At 43.4% G+C, this 16855-nt stretch overlaps 1 protein-coding gene across 1 annotated transcript; it reads right to left on the reverse strand.

Moving 5' to 3' along the window:
* Positions 1 to 2214: 2214 nt before the first annotated feature.
* On the reverse strand, positions 2215 to 7925 carry A4gnt (alpha-1,4-N-acetylglucosaminyltransferase). Its single transcript, XM_041677573.1, has 2 exons — positions 7515 to 7925; positions 2215 to 2823 (listed from the first exon to the last, which is right to left on the reverse strand). The coding sequence occupies exons 1-2, from the start codon at positions 7923 to 7925 to the stop codon at positions 2215 to 2217; spliced, it is 1020 nt and encodes a 339-aa protein (XP_041533507.1).
* Between the last annotated feature and the right edge of the window lie 8930 nt (positions 7926 to 16855).

Genomic DNA, 16855 nt, shown 5'->3' on the forward strand with positions numbered 1-16855 from the left:
GGGTTCACTGTCTCAGGACACAAAGAGAGAGCATCATGGTGGGGGAGAGGGACGCACAACCTGACTGGGGAGACAGATGTCAGAGACTACAGCAAGTAATGAAATACATAAATCCAAGGCAGGACACAGGACTTGTGAATGTTTTGGGTTGTTTGGTCTCTTTACATTGTGTGTGTGTGTGTGTGTGTGTGTGTGTACGTGTACACAATAGCACACACATGTGGAGGTCAGAGGTCAACTTGCAGGAGTTGGTTCTCCTTTCTACCACATGAGTTCCAAGGCTCATATTCGGGCCATCAGGCAGCAAGCACCTTTGCCCAGTGAGCCATCTCCCCCAATTTCTAAATAAGACTATCAGAGCCATGATTCTTGAAAAGGAAAATTTAAGAATAAAAGGCAACAGATGGATGTAGAGTCGCATAAGACATCATAATTTTGTGTTTGGAAAAAAGTATAAATTTTTCCATAAAGCAAACAACCAAGAGGGAAATTCTAGAAAGCCTTGGTTGATAACAGCTTACAGAAAAAAAATCAATAATATTAATTTTCATGCCTCTTGAGAGGCAGAAGTGAATTTATTTGTATTTTAATGGAAAAATAAAAATCACATGTGTTTATAATATACAGTGTGATGCTTGGAGGAAGTCAGTTTTCATCTGAATCTGGGAAGAAGCAGATTTCAATTGCTCGAGCTCATCATTTGCTCTGAAGCAACAGCTGTCATAGGCCAGATGTGTGCATCGGAAAATGACAGTGTGTGGAAGGCTGGGGATGGGAGGAGACGCTCCTGAGGACAAGTGGCCAGTAGTTAGGCCACATGTGCTGAGACGAAGACTGACTGGTTCACCCTCATCTTTGGCCCCTAAATTAGCACTTGGTACCCAGGAAAAACGATCAATATTTACTGACTTAATGGATTAGAGAACGCTGCTGTAATTTACCATGGGTTCCTGTGTTTTAAGCTCATTCTCCCGTGTGACAATGTGGAGGGGTGGTAGAACATTTGAGAAGAAGAGGGATGCAATGAACTCATGGGAAGTTTCCATCATCCAAAGGAATAAATGTACCTTTGATGGGATTGCAGTTAGTTCTTACAAGAAGAGAAAGACTGCGCTGGCCATGGTGGCACACAGCTGTGATCCCAGCCCTCTGAGGCTTAGGAAAAAGGACTGAGAGCTTGAGGCCCACCAGGGATAAACAGCAAGGCCTCCCCCCCGCCCCCCCCCCCCGATCACTCCCATAGGGGTGCATGCAAGGGGCCTGGCTCCTCCACTTTTGTGGCTTCCCAGTTCATCATGGGACCTCTTCTCCATGTGTCCTGCCACTGTCATGCCCTCCTCCATGAAGGCGTCACTAGAGGCCAAACAGACAGAGTCATCTGAGTCAAGATTCCAACCTCCAAATCTAAGGGATAAATAAATCTCTTTTCTTAATAAATTTACCACTTCCAGTATTTTGTTATAGCAGCAGAAAGTGGATTAATATAGACGTTAAAGTCAAGGGCTGGGTATGGTGCCACACACCTTTAATCCCAGCCCTCAGGAGGCAGAGGCAGGTAGATCTCTACATTGGATGCTATTCTGGTCTACATCGTGAGTTCCAGGACATCCAGGACTGCATCAAGAGACCTTGTCTTAAAAATCAAATCAACAACAACAACAACCATGTTCCTTTCATTCTGATGGGTCTTAAAATTAATCTCACAATATTAAATAAAATAGAACATAGACAGACCTATTAGCTACCCCACCAGCCTGTCTTGCAGCTACAGTCTAGCCAGGGAGATGCAAGGGTTCATGGTATTTACACTTATAAAGTACTTACATAAAGGCTTTATGAAATGCATTTTTTCTTTCCTCCTTCTGCCATCCTAGTGTCTGGAATAACCAGATGATGGGCTGGAGGTTCAGCAGCCACATGGAGCTTTGACTACAGACGCTAGGACACAAAACAGGAAGATTCAAGCCTAGGCTTCCCATGGCCACTGTTAAAATACCTGTCCTAAATTACCTGCCTTCAACTTGCTGTTCCACCAAGGATAAACAAACTTCTGTGTCTACAGCCCCTTTTCGTTGGAAGTATGCTGTTGCCACCAGAGAAAGTTAATCCTGAAGATAGGGATTCGCTCCTAGCCCTAGAGACAATGGAGACCTAGTGAGCGTGGGGCAGCCCGGAAGTGTCCAGTTCCCCGTAGCAGCAGGAGCCCTCTATCTGTTAACCCCTACCCGGCTCCCTGGACACTGCCCCTTTTGCGCCTTGAATCAGAGCCCTGTAAGTTTTAGGACAGTGCTTTCGATAGAGATTTTCTGCCAGGGTGTTGCTTCCTCTAACCACAGTCTTGCCCTCTTGATTCATGTAGTTCCACAAATGCAGGGCATAGGAGTTGTTGAAGCTCGGCTCTGTATCCCACACTTGGTAGTAGAGCCTCCACTCGGGATAAGGGATAGGGTAAAATCTCTGGGGATGGAGGAAGGAGATATTCAGACACTTCAGGTCACCCAGCTCTTGGAAGTCTTGGAGTTTGCACCATATCTTTAACATCCTTGTCATCAATTTGGGACCTTGGTTGCCCCAAATGTGTGAGTTATAGTGCTCAACAAAGTTCTCCATGCAGGCCCACAGAAAGGGGTGGTGGGGGAGGAACCCAAACACCCCATTACTGGAGTGCTGGGAACCCTGGGCCGCCAAGAAGTTCTCCTCCGGGATGGGCCTGATAGAGATGACATCGGTGTCCATGTAGATGCCCCCGTATTTCCAGATGATAGCCAGGCGGGATGCATCCGAGCTGACATGGAGCCAGTGTTTCTCCTTACTGCTGTTGACCTATGGGAACAGGTACAAATGAGCCCGCAAGCAGTTAAGGGAGGCTAGGAAGGACCACAACAAGGTAGAGTCCCCAAAATTTATTTGACTGCAAGCCAAACTTTACAAATTTCTCAACCTACCTTCACCCTCCAATATCCCCTGAAGTAAAGAGTTTGCAGCAATTGGTATCAATGCAAAAATTTTTAGCAGCTATTGAAGATTTAAAAAAAAAATGGGTTTCTTTCATCAAAGCAGTAGAAAGATAGAGGCAAAATTCAGCAGGAATTTCACAGTGAACAGTGTGAGTCTGTCTTCCATGTGGGTGACAATGACCATAAAGGTGAAACTGAGAAGGATGGATTTTTTTAAGTCCTCAAAATGTTGAAGACTGGTATTTTTAAAAATAAATAAAAAAATAAAAACAAGCTAGGAAACTCAGAAAGAAAATCAATACACTAGTTGAGAATTGGGGGAAAGAAAAAGAATCTGCCCCTGCATGAACGCATGCCTTTGTTTGCTTGAAAGTTCCTTCAGTGAAGTTTGCTGAGGACCTATTTACTATGCACAAAGCACTGTGACGTTGCTAAAAGCTTTGCAATGAACAAACAGGAAAAATCCCCCTGGGAGGAGATCAATAATAAAGAAATATATACTGCATTGGGTGTTGCTAAGGATTATGAAAGGAATAAAAAGACCAGTGGAGGGACTATAAAGGGTTGAGAGAGAGCAGAATGTTACACTAGGTTGTTCCAGCCGAAACTTGAATGCTGTAGATGGGTGCACCTGCACCGGGAAAACATCTGGAAGAAAGGTCTAAAATGGAGCTGTCAGCAACTGCAAGGGCCCCAAGGCAGAAGAAGCATATTGACCATGAAGCAGAAGCCGAGTGGGGGGAGGGAGAGGGGCAGGCAATGAAAACAGAGTTGAGTACGGAAAAGGGAAAGATCATGTAGGTGATATCTTCATGGGACCAAGCTTTGAAATTATTTGGCAGGTTGAACAGAAAGGGGGGCTATAATCTGAATGGGTTTTCCAAGGGTCGCTTTAGCTGAGATGCAGACAAGAGTCTGGGCCAAAGACGGGAATGGATGGGGACAGAAGCAAAGAAGCAGGCGAGGCGCTCCTTGAGGTAATCCAGCCTTGGACGAGGGTGATAATCTGGTGGGAAGGAGAGAAGTGATCAGGGTTCATATTCCAGATAAAAACAGGTCAGCCTTCACTGTTGGGTAGATGATGGGTAAGTCGGGAGGAAAAAAATCACTGTAGATGCTAAAATACAGACCAAACAGAAGAGGAACCCACAGGAATAAGAATAAATCAGTATAAATCATAGTGTTCCCCTTTGGCATGGAAAGATTTTGAATAAAAAAAGCCAAATAAGTTTTTCAGAATTTAAGTATATCAAATAAAAGATTAAACGAAGGCCTTTGGTTCTGATTTTTAGAAATGAGTTAAAACTCTACTATGAAAAATAAAAGCAAGCTAGCAAAAACTTCGTTTAAAAAAAAAAAAACCCTCGCATTTTCTGGAAACAATCCGTCATGATTTATAGTTGCGGAAACCTCAGGAACAGTTCATAGCTGGCGATCATTCTGAGCACGTTATAATCTGCACAGATCCCCAAGACAAAGGGCATGGTCAGTCTACCTTTCCAACGAGAAACTGAAGGATCGAGATGCTCCATCGCTTGTCTCAGGTGCCAGCTGAATTTGAACCTGAGCCACCTGTCATCAGATAGTCATTCACGCAAAAGAAACTACGTTTTGATAAAAATCAGTCTAACTTGGGAATTTAGGGGTTGTGATGGAACTAAGAAACACAGAGCATCAAAAGCCTTAGAAAAGCAGAAGAAGAACCCCCTGCCTGGATGTGAGCATTAGCCTGCCATCCGCCTGAGACGGGGTGAGTGGCAGAAAGAGGACTGAGAACGATGTCCATGCTGGTGCTGGACATCTTCAAGAGCTACAACTACCTATGGGGTTCATATAGCAAACCCAGCAGTCCTTAGGAAATGATGGCACAATGGATGCTAACAGGTCCCCCCCCCCCATTTATCTCTTGTGGAGGCCCAGCTGGGACAGAACATGCCATGACCCAGTTCCCTCAAGGGTATCATGGCATGAATGCTGTAGCTACACACCCTGGCACAGAACCCTACAGACCCAGCTGGAGCAGACACCTAAGGGCTATGCATCGCAGGGCCCACCTTACTCCTAAAAAATCTAGGTCCATCTTAGCACAACCTGAGCTTTGCTTCAAAGGATTTTGGTTCCAAGAAGTCATTTATCCATTACACTGAAGGAGAGTTCTACATAAGGCTAAAGTTTCCTTAGTTCAGAACCATAATGAGGCTTTAGTATTCCTCCCGAGTGATTCATCTGTGAGAAAAATATAGAGTTTGCAGCATCTTCCAAAATAACATGCTTTGAGATTTCTTTTTCCAAGGTTTAGAGAAGAACAGTCTAGCCCAGGTATGGGAAAGATTCTGCAGTCCTAGGGCACAGACTAAGCTGTCTATCCCTGGCACCCACCTGCCTTCCTGGCCTGTTCTATCCCCTGCTGCTCCTGGGACAGTGACACCTACCTTCCAGGAACCCTGCTGCTGACAACTGCCAAGACTAACATATGGACACTTAATATATTTGAATTGATCCACTTCCTCCTGGCCAGTTCCAATTTGATATTTCCGGGCTCTTAGAACAGATGGGACATTGGCATCTAAAAGTCACTGGAGATCAAAATGATAATGATCCCAGAAACTTCCCTCAATCTCAGCCACTGCCAACCTAATCTATAAGAAGTGTTCCCCTGGGGGTTACAGCTTAGTCTGACAAGTGATAGCAACTAGATTCAAGCCTGCCAACCACACACCAACACACCAGAACCCCGCTAATGAGGCAAGACAGGGCAGGGGAGGGAAGGGGCTTCTTCTCTTTTTATGAATAGGCTATTATTCCTTTTATGAACAGGTTAAATAATTACTGCCCCCAAGATAGCAGGCCCTGATTCCTGGGAACCTATAAATATGGGGAGAGGATGTTTACAGATACGATAAAGTCAAGGATATTGAAACGGGGTGATGATCCTGGATCATGCTGTTGAGTCCTTGAAAAATATCACAGATGTCAGTCAAAGAATGGGGTGGACGGAGACTGTACCCACACAGAGGTAAAAGGGGGTTTAAAGGAGGAGGCAGCGAGTAGATGGATGGGATGCAAGCCAAGGAGTGGCTTGGCCACCAGAAGCTGTTAAGGAAGCTGTGTCTGTGGCTTCCAGGGCTGAGAGCCTAAACGTCTGTTGCTGAGGGTCACCAAGTCTGAGCCCTGGCAAACTAACACAGCAATAGATACAAAACCCTCACTTTTGCTACTTGGCTCACAAAGCTTAAATAGCTGCTGACATTTGGTATAGGGTGGATGAGAATTTAGATAGAACTTCATGTGACAAGCAAATGTTATGACACCAACTTTTAAATTATTTGTACTGAAAAAAATAACTTTCTGTGGTGGTGGTGCACGCCTGAAATCCCAACACTCAGGAGGCAGAGGCAAGCAGATTTCTGTGAGTTCGAGGCCAGCCTGGTCTACAAAGTGAGTTCCAGGACAGCCAGAGCTCTTACACAGAGAAACCCTGTCTCAGAAAAACAAAAGTTAGAAAATTTTTGTTATAAAATCAATCTTTCTAAAAGTCACTTCTATTTCTATCATATTCAAGCATCTGTTGTAACAATTGTTTGGTTTCTTTAGTTTGTGTTTGCTTATTTGTTAGAAGGACTTGATTTGTCTTTGGTTTTCAGAATTTTGTGTTTTTTCAGACAAAGTCTCAAATAGCCCAAACTGGCCTACAAATTGCTATGAAGCCAAAGATGACTTTATATTCCTGATTTCCCAACCTCTACCTCCCATGTAGTAGGATTACTGGTGTATGCCCCATGAAGGCTTCCTCCGTTCTCTTTAATGCTAGCAATGGTTGCATAGCTGAAATAATTATAATTGCATTATAATGGAAAGGATACTTTCATTCTATGCTGTTTTAAACTTCCCATAAGAAGTCAGTTAAAACCAAAGAGGAAAAGTTTAGTGAAGCCCTATCTAACGGAACCCTTGAGTAACTGCATGCTAATTCTCTTAAACACTACCCAACTGCGCATCTCCTGTGGGACCAACAGTACACTAAAATATTATTTCCTTATTACGACATACTGCTAAGAAGAGGATTATTGGATTCCTAGGAGTTCTGGGGGCTTCTTGATCATTTCTAGCTACAATCCAATCTCATAGAGGAGCATGCAACTGAGCCTTGCCGAATTCTCAGCCCACATCAGTTCATCTTAAATATTGCTTAGTTTCCACCTCTGGTGTTGAAAAGGTTTAACATAGATGGGCTTTAAAGTATAGGGAAAAATAAGTGTTCCGTGTATGTACCTAGAAAAGATAAAAAGAATTTTCATTTAGTTAAGAAGAGCCTCCAAAATACCGATGAGACTCAAAGAAATAAGACTCGATGCAAAGGAAACCAGCCCAATCACTTAACCGATGTGTCTCCCATTTAGCTGAATCAGAACTCCAACCTATTAGTCTGAGGGCTAGATTTGATTCTTTCCTGAGCCCGTGTCCTCGGGTTGCCTGTCTACAGTGAGTGTATTGGACCCATTTTCTTGCTGCTTCTGTTTCTCCCTTCCAACACAGACTCTCTCAATGCACACTTACTTTGGTGTACCATGAAAACAAGGGTGTGTCTTCAAACAGTTTTTTCATGTCCAAAGGGACAAAGAAAACATTGTCTATGGCTGAGAGCAGGGAGAAGGCTGGGTAGCTGGCGTTAGGGGTCAGCTGTGTGGCATTGCTGAGCTTTTTCATAAAGAAGATGATGGGCTGCTCGGGGTAGATTTTGGCAGCAGACTCCACAGCACAGGTGACCAGAGGAGGTGGCTCCACTCTTTCAGACGTCTCTATGAATACGATGCTTCGTCCACTGCGCAAGAGGCCATCCGGCCCCTGTGGAGATGTGAAGAGAGGCAGGCAGGCAAAGAAGCATTGAGATCTCAGGGTGAGTTGGTAGAGCAGGCCACAGGCAAACATCAGGACCAGCGACAGGGAGACATGGAGTTCCTTCAGCATGTCCGCCAGCTCTCCCGGCCTCTCCTTAAGCAACACAGTTCATCAGAATTCACCCTGGTGGTTCTAATAGAGGTAGCATGCAAGAAAATGAAGAAGAATATCACTTATTGATAAGATGAAAGACGTCTCAAGTGAAATATAATCAAGTCAAGCCCAGCAATATTATAAAAAATTCATCTTAGATTTAGATTTATATAGGAAGACAATTTAATATATATACTATCAGTGCACAAAGTATCTTAACAGAAGGAAAGAAAAGCAATCATCATTTTTACCAATCAATATTATTCTGACAAATCTAACCAAGTCAATGAAACAAAAGAAAAAATCACTAATATAAATATTAAAAAAGGCCAAAGTATCACCAGTTTTCCAAACTATGACCACAGATAGAGAAGAATTGAATATAACATGTTCAAAAATTAACAGAATTCAGAAGAAAAATAACCAAAGCTCTAAACTGAAAGTTAGAGGGTTACATTGTGAGCATAGTTCACCAGCACTGGAGCTGTGACTCAAACCTGAATCACTTACCACCAAAGGCCAGGCTCCAGTTGTCACCACAGTGGCTCCCTCCCTGCAGAAGGCTGCTTGGACTCAAGCTGACTCCAAGACAGCAGGGATCTCGATTCCTAAAAGGCCCATTTTTTGCCTTCCATGTAACTCTGTCAGAAAACTTAAATCCAGGAGCCCAGAACTCACTTACCAGTCAGAGACTCACAGTTCACCAGTCCTTGAGGTCTTAGAAGTGAGGACACATTTTTCCTGTATACATTCTGATAACTCACTGCCCAATCTTCCAATTCAGCCACCCGGAGGGAAGTAAATCATTGGCAGAAGATTAAGCCTAAACCTAAGAACTCCCTTAGGAAGCTCCTCCCTTCACTAGGCTCCTCCCCCTCCCCCTGAAAGTAGGTGTGTGGGGATAACAGGAGCTCACGAGACTTTTCAGATGACCCACATAGGTGGCAAGCCTGCTTCAAGAGGATCCTCTCAGGTGGAGGAAGCTAGACGACAGCATGATGCTGGCGCCATCATGCACCTGCTCAGGTTAGCTTGAACCAAACTCATGGGCAGAGTCTTGGGAGAGGTTCTTTACCAGACAGTGTGTAAACTACCCAGATTTCTCCTTTGTGATCATCATTAAATGGTAATAGTTTGATGAAAAGAAGAGGAAGCCTGTTTGCACCATCAAAGCAGAGGACAAACTCCAGCATCCCAAAGGCCCCGGGGATGTACAATGAGAACGGATCCCCGGGTGTCAGCTACAATGGCTGTAGAAGGGGTCTTTCTTGCCTTGAGTTACCATTGCGGGCTAGGAGCCGCCTCTCGCTCTCACAATGTCTGCTTGATCACCCTCAACTAAGGTGGGTTTCCCCAAGGGGTCTTCACTCTCCATGGTTGAGCTGCAAGGCCCCTAATGTGGGCATTCACCAAGCCTCTTCAAAGCTGTTCTTTGGACAGGCAGTGGTAGCCTTTAATCCCAGCACTCAGGAGGTAGAGGCAAGTGGATCTCTGAGTTCGAGTCCCGCCTGGTCTACAAACAGAGCACGTTCCAGGACAGCCAGCGATACACAGAGAAACCCTGTCTCAGAAAAAAACAAAAGAAAGGTAGGAAAGAAAGAAGGCGGGGGGAGGGAGGGAAGGAGAGAGAGAGAGAGAGAGAGAGAGAGAGAAAAGAAAATGTTCTCTGCTCAGAGAATCACCTGCTCAGAGGTCCAGAGCTTCCTCTTAGGCAAAAATAGGTTCCCCTAGATGCTGTAGTATAATCAGGTATGCTACTGGACAAACTGTGAATCCAGTCCTACATTAAGGGAGCCGGAGCTGTCCCATTTCTTGATATCCCTGGGTGGTGTGGGAAGTCCTTCTCTCTATGTGTTGCTTTTATTGGTTAATGAATAAATCTGTTTCGGCCAGTGGCTTAGCAGAATAAAGCTAGGCAAGAAAACTAAACTGAATGCTGGGAGAAAGAAGGTAGAGTCAGAAGCCTGGCAGTGGTGGCACATGCCTTTAATCCCAGCACTTGGGAGGCAGAGGCAGACAGATCTCTGTGAGTTTGAGACCAGCCTGGTCTACAAGAGCTAGTTCCAGGACAGGCTCCAAAGCTACAGTGAGAACCTTGTGGTAAAATATAAAATAATAAAAATGGGTTAATTTAAGATATAAGAGTTAGCCAATAAGAAGCTAGAGCTAATAATTCAAGCAGTGATTCAATTAATATAGTTGTTGTGTGATTATTTTGGGGCTGGGCAGATGGGAATGAATGAATAGCCTCCCTCTGACAACATCTGGGTTTCTTTGTCTGAGCATCCCCAGAACTAGCTCTTTGTTCTCCATGTGGTCCTCCTTTAGGAACTGGATTTCTTCTGTGGACCTGGTTAACTCTGGGCTCAAGGCAATCTGGCGTCTTTTGAGAGTTCTTGAAGTTGAATAGATGTGGCTGTTCTTTCATACCAACAGGAGGAATGATTAGTGGTCCTGCTGCCTGCTTGAGCCTAACTAGAGAGATGGCCTTGCGGAAGTGTTCGATTCCTTGTTCCTAGTTGGGACTTACTGCTTGTACATTGGCATAAACAAATGAGCTAGTGGTCAAGGCAGAAAAGGCTGACGTAGTTCGTGGTCTTTTCAGTGGGGCATGGGTGTGAGTTTGAGTGAGGCAATGAACTTTCAAGCGTCACAAGTAGGTCTTGCTGATTGAGTGCCAGGTGGAGTGCTGCCTGCGTCTGTCACAGGCCAAGAGCACCAGGCCAAGAACTAGGACCCCAAGAAGTGCAGAAAATAGCCTGCTTCAGGCTCACCGTGGCTTCCAACCAGGGAGAAGAGGAAAGACAAGGTCCATGAAAGTGGAGTTGGGCAGCACTGGAGGGGCTGAGGCAGGAGGATCGGGATCGGGAGTTCAGAGTCATCCACAGGCACATAGCAAATTTGAGGCCAGTCTGAGATATATGCAATCCTGCCATCAAAATGAAGCAAAAATTAATGTAGATGGTATTTGGACTCCTTGATAAAAGCATAAAGCTGCTCGCTTACCTGGGTAATTATTTTTAAATTTATGAATAAAATGTATAGCCCAGTGAACCTTTAAGGAGATAATCCTCACCCTATGTGAGTTGGTAGGATGTGTCCAAAAAGCAAATCACAGGTCTCCAGAAATGTCCTTCCCTGGTCTTCCTCAATCCTCTGAATCACTCCACATGTAGACACCCTTTCCGGAGGGACCAATATGACTTCTTCCTTCTGCTACACCTCGCCGGTTTCTGTCTACTCAGGAGACTTCATGGACCCCCAGCATCCACAAAGATGAATTTCAGGAAACCATCCACGGAGATATAATTTACATTGAACCTGGATGTCCCCCTACTTATCATTCCCACCCCAAAAATGTTGTTGCTCTTGACACTAGCCCCAAACTTCACAACCAATCCCTTGAAACATCTAATTGGATTTCATTTTATCTGGTAGCCAGTAAATTCTATGGAGTGTGTTTGGGGTGTGTGTGTGTGTAGATGTCTTTCCCGGGACAGTTGTTCCCTCAGCAATGGTATAATGACTGGGCTCCCATATATTCATCTGATGGAGATGAACAGAGAGCTGCTGCCCTCTGCACAGCAGGTCCGTTGGAATATCCTGCTGAGAGTCACATATGGATCTGGGTAGCATCTGCTTTCTTAGGAACATCTATTTTCTTAGTAGCATCTATTTTACACAAAAGAATCCTTTCTCCACTAGAGTACAAGCCAAATCCAACAGACTATGAAGCCCGGGTAACAGTCTTGGTTGATGAAGTGTTGAGAGATATAAATTCACCAATATACCAATTAAATGAGCAAGATGGGAAAATAAACTCTGAATACAATGCTATTTCTATTTCTATTTATGAGGCTGTTTCTTGGATGTTGGGGCTTTTGGGGGGGGGGGCAAAGCAGAGAGAAAAACCATGGAATCAGAAGGGAGCTTTTTCAATCCTTTGTGCCTAGGCATACCCTTTGATAATGTCAGTTAGAAATAGTTCAGGATTTGGAGCAAAACACTCTCTTGCATAAAGGACCCACTGTATCAGGCCAGAAAAGTTAGAAGGATCTTTAACAGTAAATGTTTATTGACTTGAATTGAACCTAAAAAGTACACTTAGCCTTTCTGTAGCTTCTTTGAACTTGGGTTTATTGTGAAAAGGAAATACTTAAACCAGTAGCACTCGGCCTATTTGCTTTGGCTTTTACTGCCACAGTTCCGGTTTTTAATATATTTGTCCAACAAGTAAGACTGATAAACTTGTTAAAACATTCAGCTACAAGCAGCCCAAGACAAATTATCCAAGGTGATAGCTTGTCCACGTGGCCAATTCCTTTCCTCAAGCAAACAACGCCCCAAAAGGGCTTTGATTGGCTAGATGTGACTAGATGGGCTAGCCACGGGCCTCATCTCACCGCAGAGGGGTAAGCAACCAAGATAGTTCTTGGGAACCCATGAACAAATAATAAAAGAAGTAGCGCACACTTAAAAGTTATGATATCATTAAACCCTGAAAATATCATTTTAAACTAGAAGCCAGTGATTTAATGACATCATGCCTTGCAATGCATTGTAAACTATCTTAGACTCCCAGTAAAGTGGTCCTAATCTTTCTTTCTTTTTTGTTTGGTCATACCTAAATCAAACATGCCCCTATGTACAAAGCCTTGCACAGCTATTAAGTGTGTTTCTTGGTTTGTTTTACTGTGATAATACACGTGATTACCCCCTGCCTTTAACATTTATCTGCAGATAAAAGCAACTTCTGGGAAGTAAGGTAAAATAAATGTTCTCGGTGAGCCACTCACATCCACTTTCTAAGGCTGTTGTGGCCCAGCCCTCCGATCCAGAGTTGAATTCCATCTTCCACAAGGGAAATGGCGACATCGTAGACCTATCCACACCATCCACGCAGCACAGAACTGTCTGAGGGACTGAGCGTATCTCAATACAACCCACAGAAACTTAGAGGCGACTCTTATGTCACACCTTCTCCCCAAATTTACCTAATCTCATGTGATGTATTTGGAGGTCAAACTTTCAGATTAAATCAAAGATTCAGATTAAATCTCCCTCTTTTTAGCAAAAGGAACGAAATAACTTTCTTTGGAGTGGAATAATTACGCAGATTAAAGGAGAGATGTATTGCGAATGCTGACAGCAGGCATGAGTTCCAGGGTATAAACCAGATTAAGACCTTTGTAAGGAGACCAATCTCTATCACTCTTCCTCTCTTTCTGTCCTTCCCCCCCCTCCTCCCTCTCCTCCTCCTTCCCTCCCTCCCTCCCTCCCATGCACTCTCTCTCTCTCTCTCTCTCTCTCTCTCTCTCTCTCTCTCTCTCTGCTTCCAAAATGGTAAGAAACAAATGTCTTCCGTTTAAGCCACCCAGTATGTGGAATTTTGTTGTTGCAGACTGAGCCATGTCAGAAACACCATGGTAAACTTCTACATGTTTCATGACAATCTGGTTTTTAGCTCTAGAGGATGTTAAAACTGCTCTTAAGAATTAAGCCTTAGAGACCAGTAAGATAGCGCAGTGGGTAAGGCAGCGTAAGGCATCGGCTTCAAACCTGGTATGTACGGTTCAATTCCTGGAATGCGCGTTCCTTCCCGCTGCTGTTATGTAAAGCAGCTTCACCTCCACCTGCCGATGGAGATTAATAACTCCCAATGGTATAACATCTCTTAAATACTCTGGTCCCCGAACATAGGATGTCCAACATGTCCCGCAGATGCCTGTGAATCGGTGGGCCTCTCACAGTGTCACCTGGCAAGACTCCTCCCTGGTTGGGACTAGAAACTAACACTGATGGGCTCGGAGCTCAAAGTTCCCACTAGGCCATTAGAAGTGACAGTCAGTAGGACAGCTTTTAGTTCCTTGCTTGCTGGAGCCTTCCTATTCATAACGGAACACCATATGCAGACGTCTGAATTGACACCAATGTACTGCATCCCGAATGATGGCATCCCATTTTTTGGGGGGGGGTGTTTTTCTCTAAGCCAGCACAGCAACTGTCAGACCATTCCAGAAAGTTGCCTCTGTTTGGTGTATTTTCCACAAGAACCAGTGGACCCCACTGTTACCATCCACAGTAAGTTAATGGGCAAATGCTATGGCCTGTGAGATTCCATGCTTATGAATCAAGCATTTCCACAAGCCTCAGATGATGTTGCCTTTGAGGTTTTGCAGACTTGGAAATTGCATTCTTCTGAGGATGAGCCATTAGCGTTTCCAATATATGATGCTTTAGTTTATGTATCAACCTAACTGGGCTAAAAGGTGCTCTGAGAGCTGGTAAGCATTTATGTGTGTTTCTGGGGGTGTTTCCAGAAGTAATTAACATTTTAATCAGGAGACTGAGTAAAGATGTACTTCCTGGGTAAAACAAAAAGCTGAAGAGTGAATCTGCCCTTCTGCCCACCCCCTGCCTTTTTAAGCTAAGACATCCATATTCTTCTGTCACTGGACATCAAAGCATCTGATTCTTGGATGCTCAGACTCAGAAATTCCAGCCTACTCTAGTGTCCCCCACTCAAAATTCTTGGGCCATTTTACTTACATTGAATTGCATACAAGTATTCTTGGTTTTCTAGCTTGCAGGCAGCAAGTTGTGCATTTGATTCCCACCCGAGGAACCTGAGAGAATCTCTTCTTGTCTCTCATCTGGCTAGCTAGCTAGCTATCATTTACCTACCATCAATTATATGTCTGTCTGTCTGTCTACCATTACCTACCTACTCACTTGCCTATCAACCCTTGAACCTGTTCCTCAGGAGAACACATAACCAACAGAAGAAGAGACCTAAAGCAGCTGACCAGCCTTGGCTCTTAGTTAGCAGTTGGTTTTCTCAATAAATATTTCCATACCAAGGATTTTGTATTGATGTCTGCCTCTGACAATTTGGACAGTCAGAGGCAGAAGTAGTGAGATTGTGCTCAGCCGTTGGGCCGTTGAGTTCATACCTGGTCTCAGTATTTGCCCGATAGCTATTCCGTTCAGTTTGCTTATCACACCAGTTCTGGGTGGTGACAATGGCTATATCACCAGCAGTACGTCAGTGTTTCTGTGATCCGTCTTACCATTGTTCCAGTTTTCATTTCTCTAGTAAGTGGTGAGTATAAGCATCTCCTTATCAGTAGGCTAACTGGTTTTTCTTCTTTTGTGTGCTTTTTCATGCATTTAGCTTATTTTCTATTGGATTCTCTTTCTTTGTAATTTTAAGACTATACTTTCTTATAGACTCTGCATGCCTCATGTAATTTTTAAGCATTTCAACGATCTTGTACCAATATGCCATCTGGATAAATACAACTTTGGTCGCACATTTATCATACATTCTTATTTTAATGTAATAAATGTGTCTTTTTTTTTTTGAGGATTTGTGCTTTGGGCATCTTTCTGAAAATGAACATCGTTCCTAAGTCAAAAGGACATTTTCCCTTGTCTGTCTTTCTTTCTTTTTAATTATTTCTTAGTTCACATTATGTTTATTCCTTTATCTGTCATCTTCACGGTCATTCCTTTGACCCAAGGAATAATTGTCCCAGGAAATATGGAGGTAGACACAGGAATGCAAACGACAGAATCATTAACTGCTTGAGTAAATACACACATATTTTTGTTTTTGTTTTGTTTTAGTTTGGTTTAAAATAGGTTTATTTTGATATTTATTTATTTATTTATGTTTTTTTAAGACAGGGTTCCTCTGTGTAACACTGGCTCTACTAGACCAAACTGGCCTCAAATTCAGAGATCTGCTTGCCTCTGCCTTCTAAGTCCTGAGAGTTTATTTTTAAATAAAGTTTACATCTTTATTTTACAGATGAAATCCCCACCCCTTAAAAAGAAAACTGATTCTATACATGTGTTTGTTGTTGTTTTGAGACACAGATTTGGGCTGGAGAGATGGCTCAGAGGTTAAGAGCATTGCCTGCTCTTCCAGAGGTCCTGAGTTCAATTCCCAGCAACCACATGGTGGCTCACAACCATCTGTAATGGGGTCTGGTGCCCTCTTCTGGCCTGCAGGCATGCACACAGACAAAATATTGTATACATAATAAATAAATAAATATTCTAGAAAAAATAAATAAAGAGACACAGATTTTTTTAATAAAGACCTTGCTGTCCTGGAACTCGCTATGTGGACCAGGCTGGCCTAGAACCCACAGAAATCCACCTGCCTCTGCATCCTGAGTGCAGGGATTAAAGGTGCGTACCCCCACACCTATCATATACATTAGTTCTTAACCTTCACTCTAAGAAGAGTATACACACACACACACACACACACACACACACACACACACAATTGCTTGTCTCATCACCTTGCAGCACGTTCAAACATAGGTATAATACATTTTTAAAAGTACACATTTGGGGACTAGAGAGATGGCTCAGCAATTAAGAGTACTGCCTTCTCTTCCAGAGGTCCTGAGTTCAATTCCCAGCAACCACATGGTGGCTCACAACCATTTATAATGAAGTCTGGTGCCCTCTTCTGCCCCACAGGCATACATTCAGACAGAACCCTATATACTTAATAAATAAATAAATTGTTTTTTAAGTACATATTTGGATCCTGGCATGGTGATACACACCTTTAATTCCAGCACTTGGGGTAGGTGGGGTGGGGAGGTGGATCTCCAAGTTAGAGGCCAGACGAATTTACATATTAAATTCCAGGGACCCCAGTATGTGGGAAGTTTTATTACCTGGAAAAAAGCCACACAATTATAATTTAAGGAGATACACTTCAATCCCAAAAGAATCCACTGAGACCACATAACAGAGCTCATAGCCAGAAAAGGATGTGAAAGATAAATAATAAGAAAATTTTAATTTTCAAAAGAGCCAGAAAAGTAAGAGATGGAAAAGGACAATAAATATAAAAGAAATTAGGGGGTAGGAGGTTATAT

Source organism: Microtus oregoni, unplaced genomic scaffold, assembly GCF_018167655.1.
Source record: "Microtus oregoni isolate MIOR12 unplaced genomic scaffold, Mior012 000028F_ref0000031, whole genome shotgun sequence".
Lineage (NCBI taxonomy): Eukaryota > Metazoa > Chordata > Mammalia > Rodentia > Cricetidae > Microtus > Microtus oregoni.

Bases quoted from the DNA above. Each gene is read 5' to 3' on its own strand.
- A4gnt (XM_041677573.1), bottom strand. From the start codon at position 7,925: ATGCTGAAGGAACTCCATGTCTCCCTGTCGCTGGTCCTGATGTTTGCC. The intron at 2,824-7,514 runs GTAAGTGTGCAT...CTGTTCCCATAG, and splicing joins TGTTTTCATGGTACACCAAA to GTCAACAGCAGTAAGGAGAA.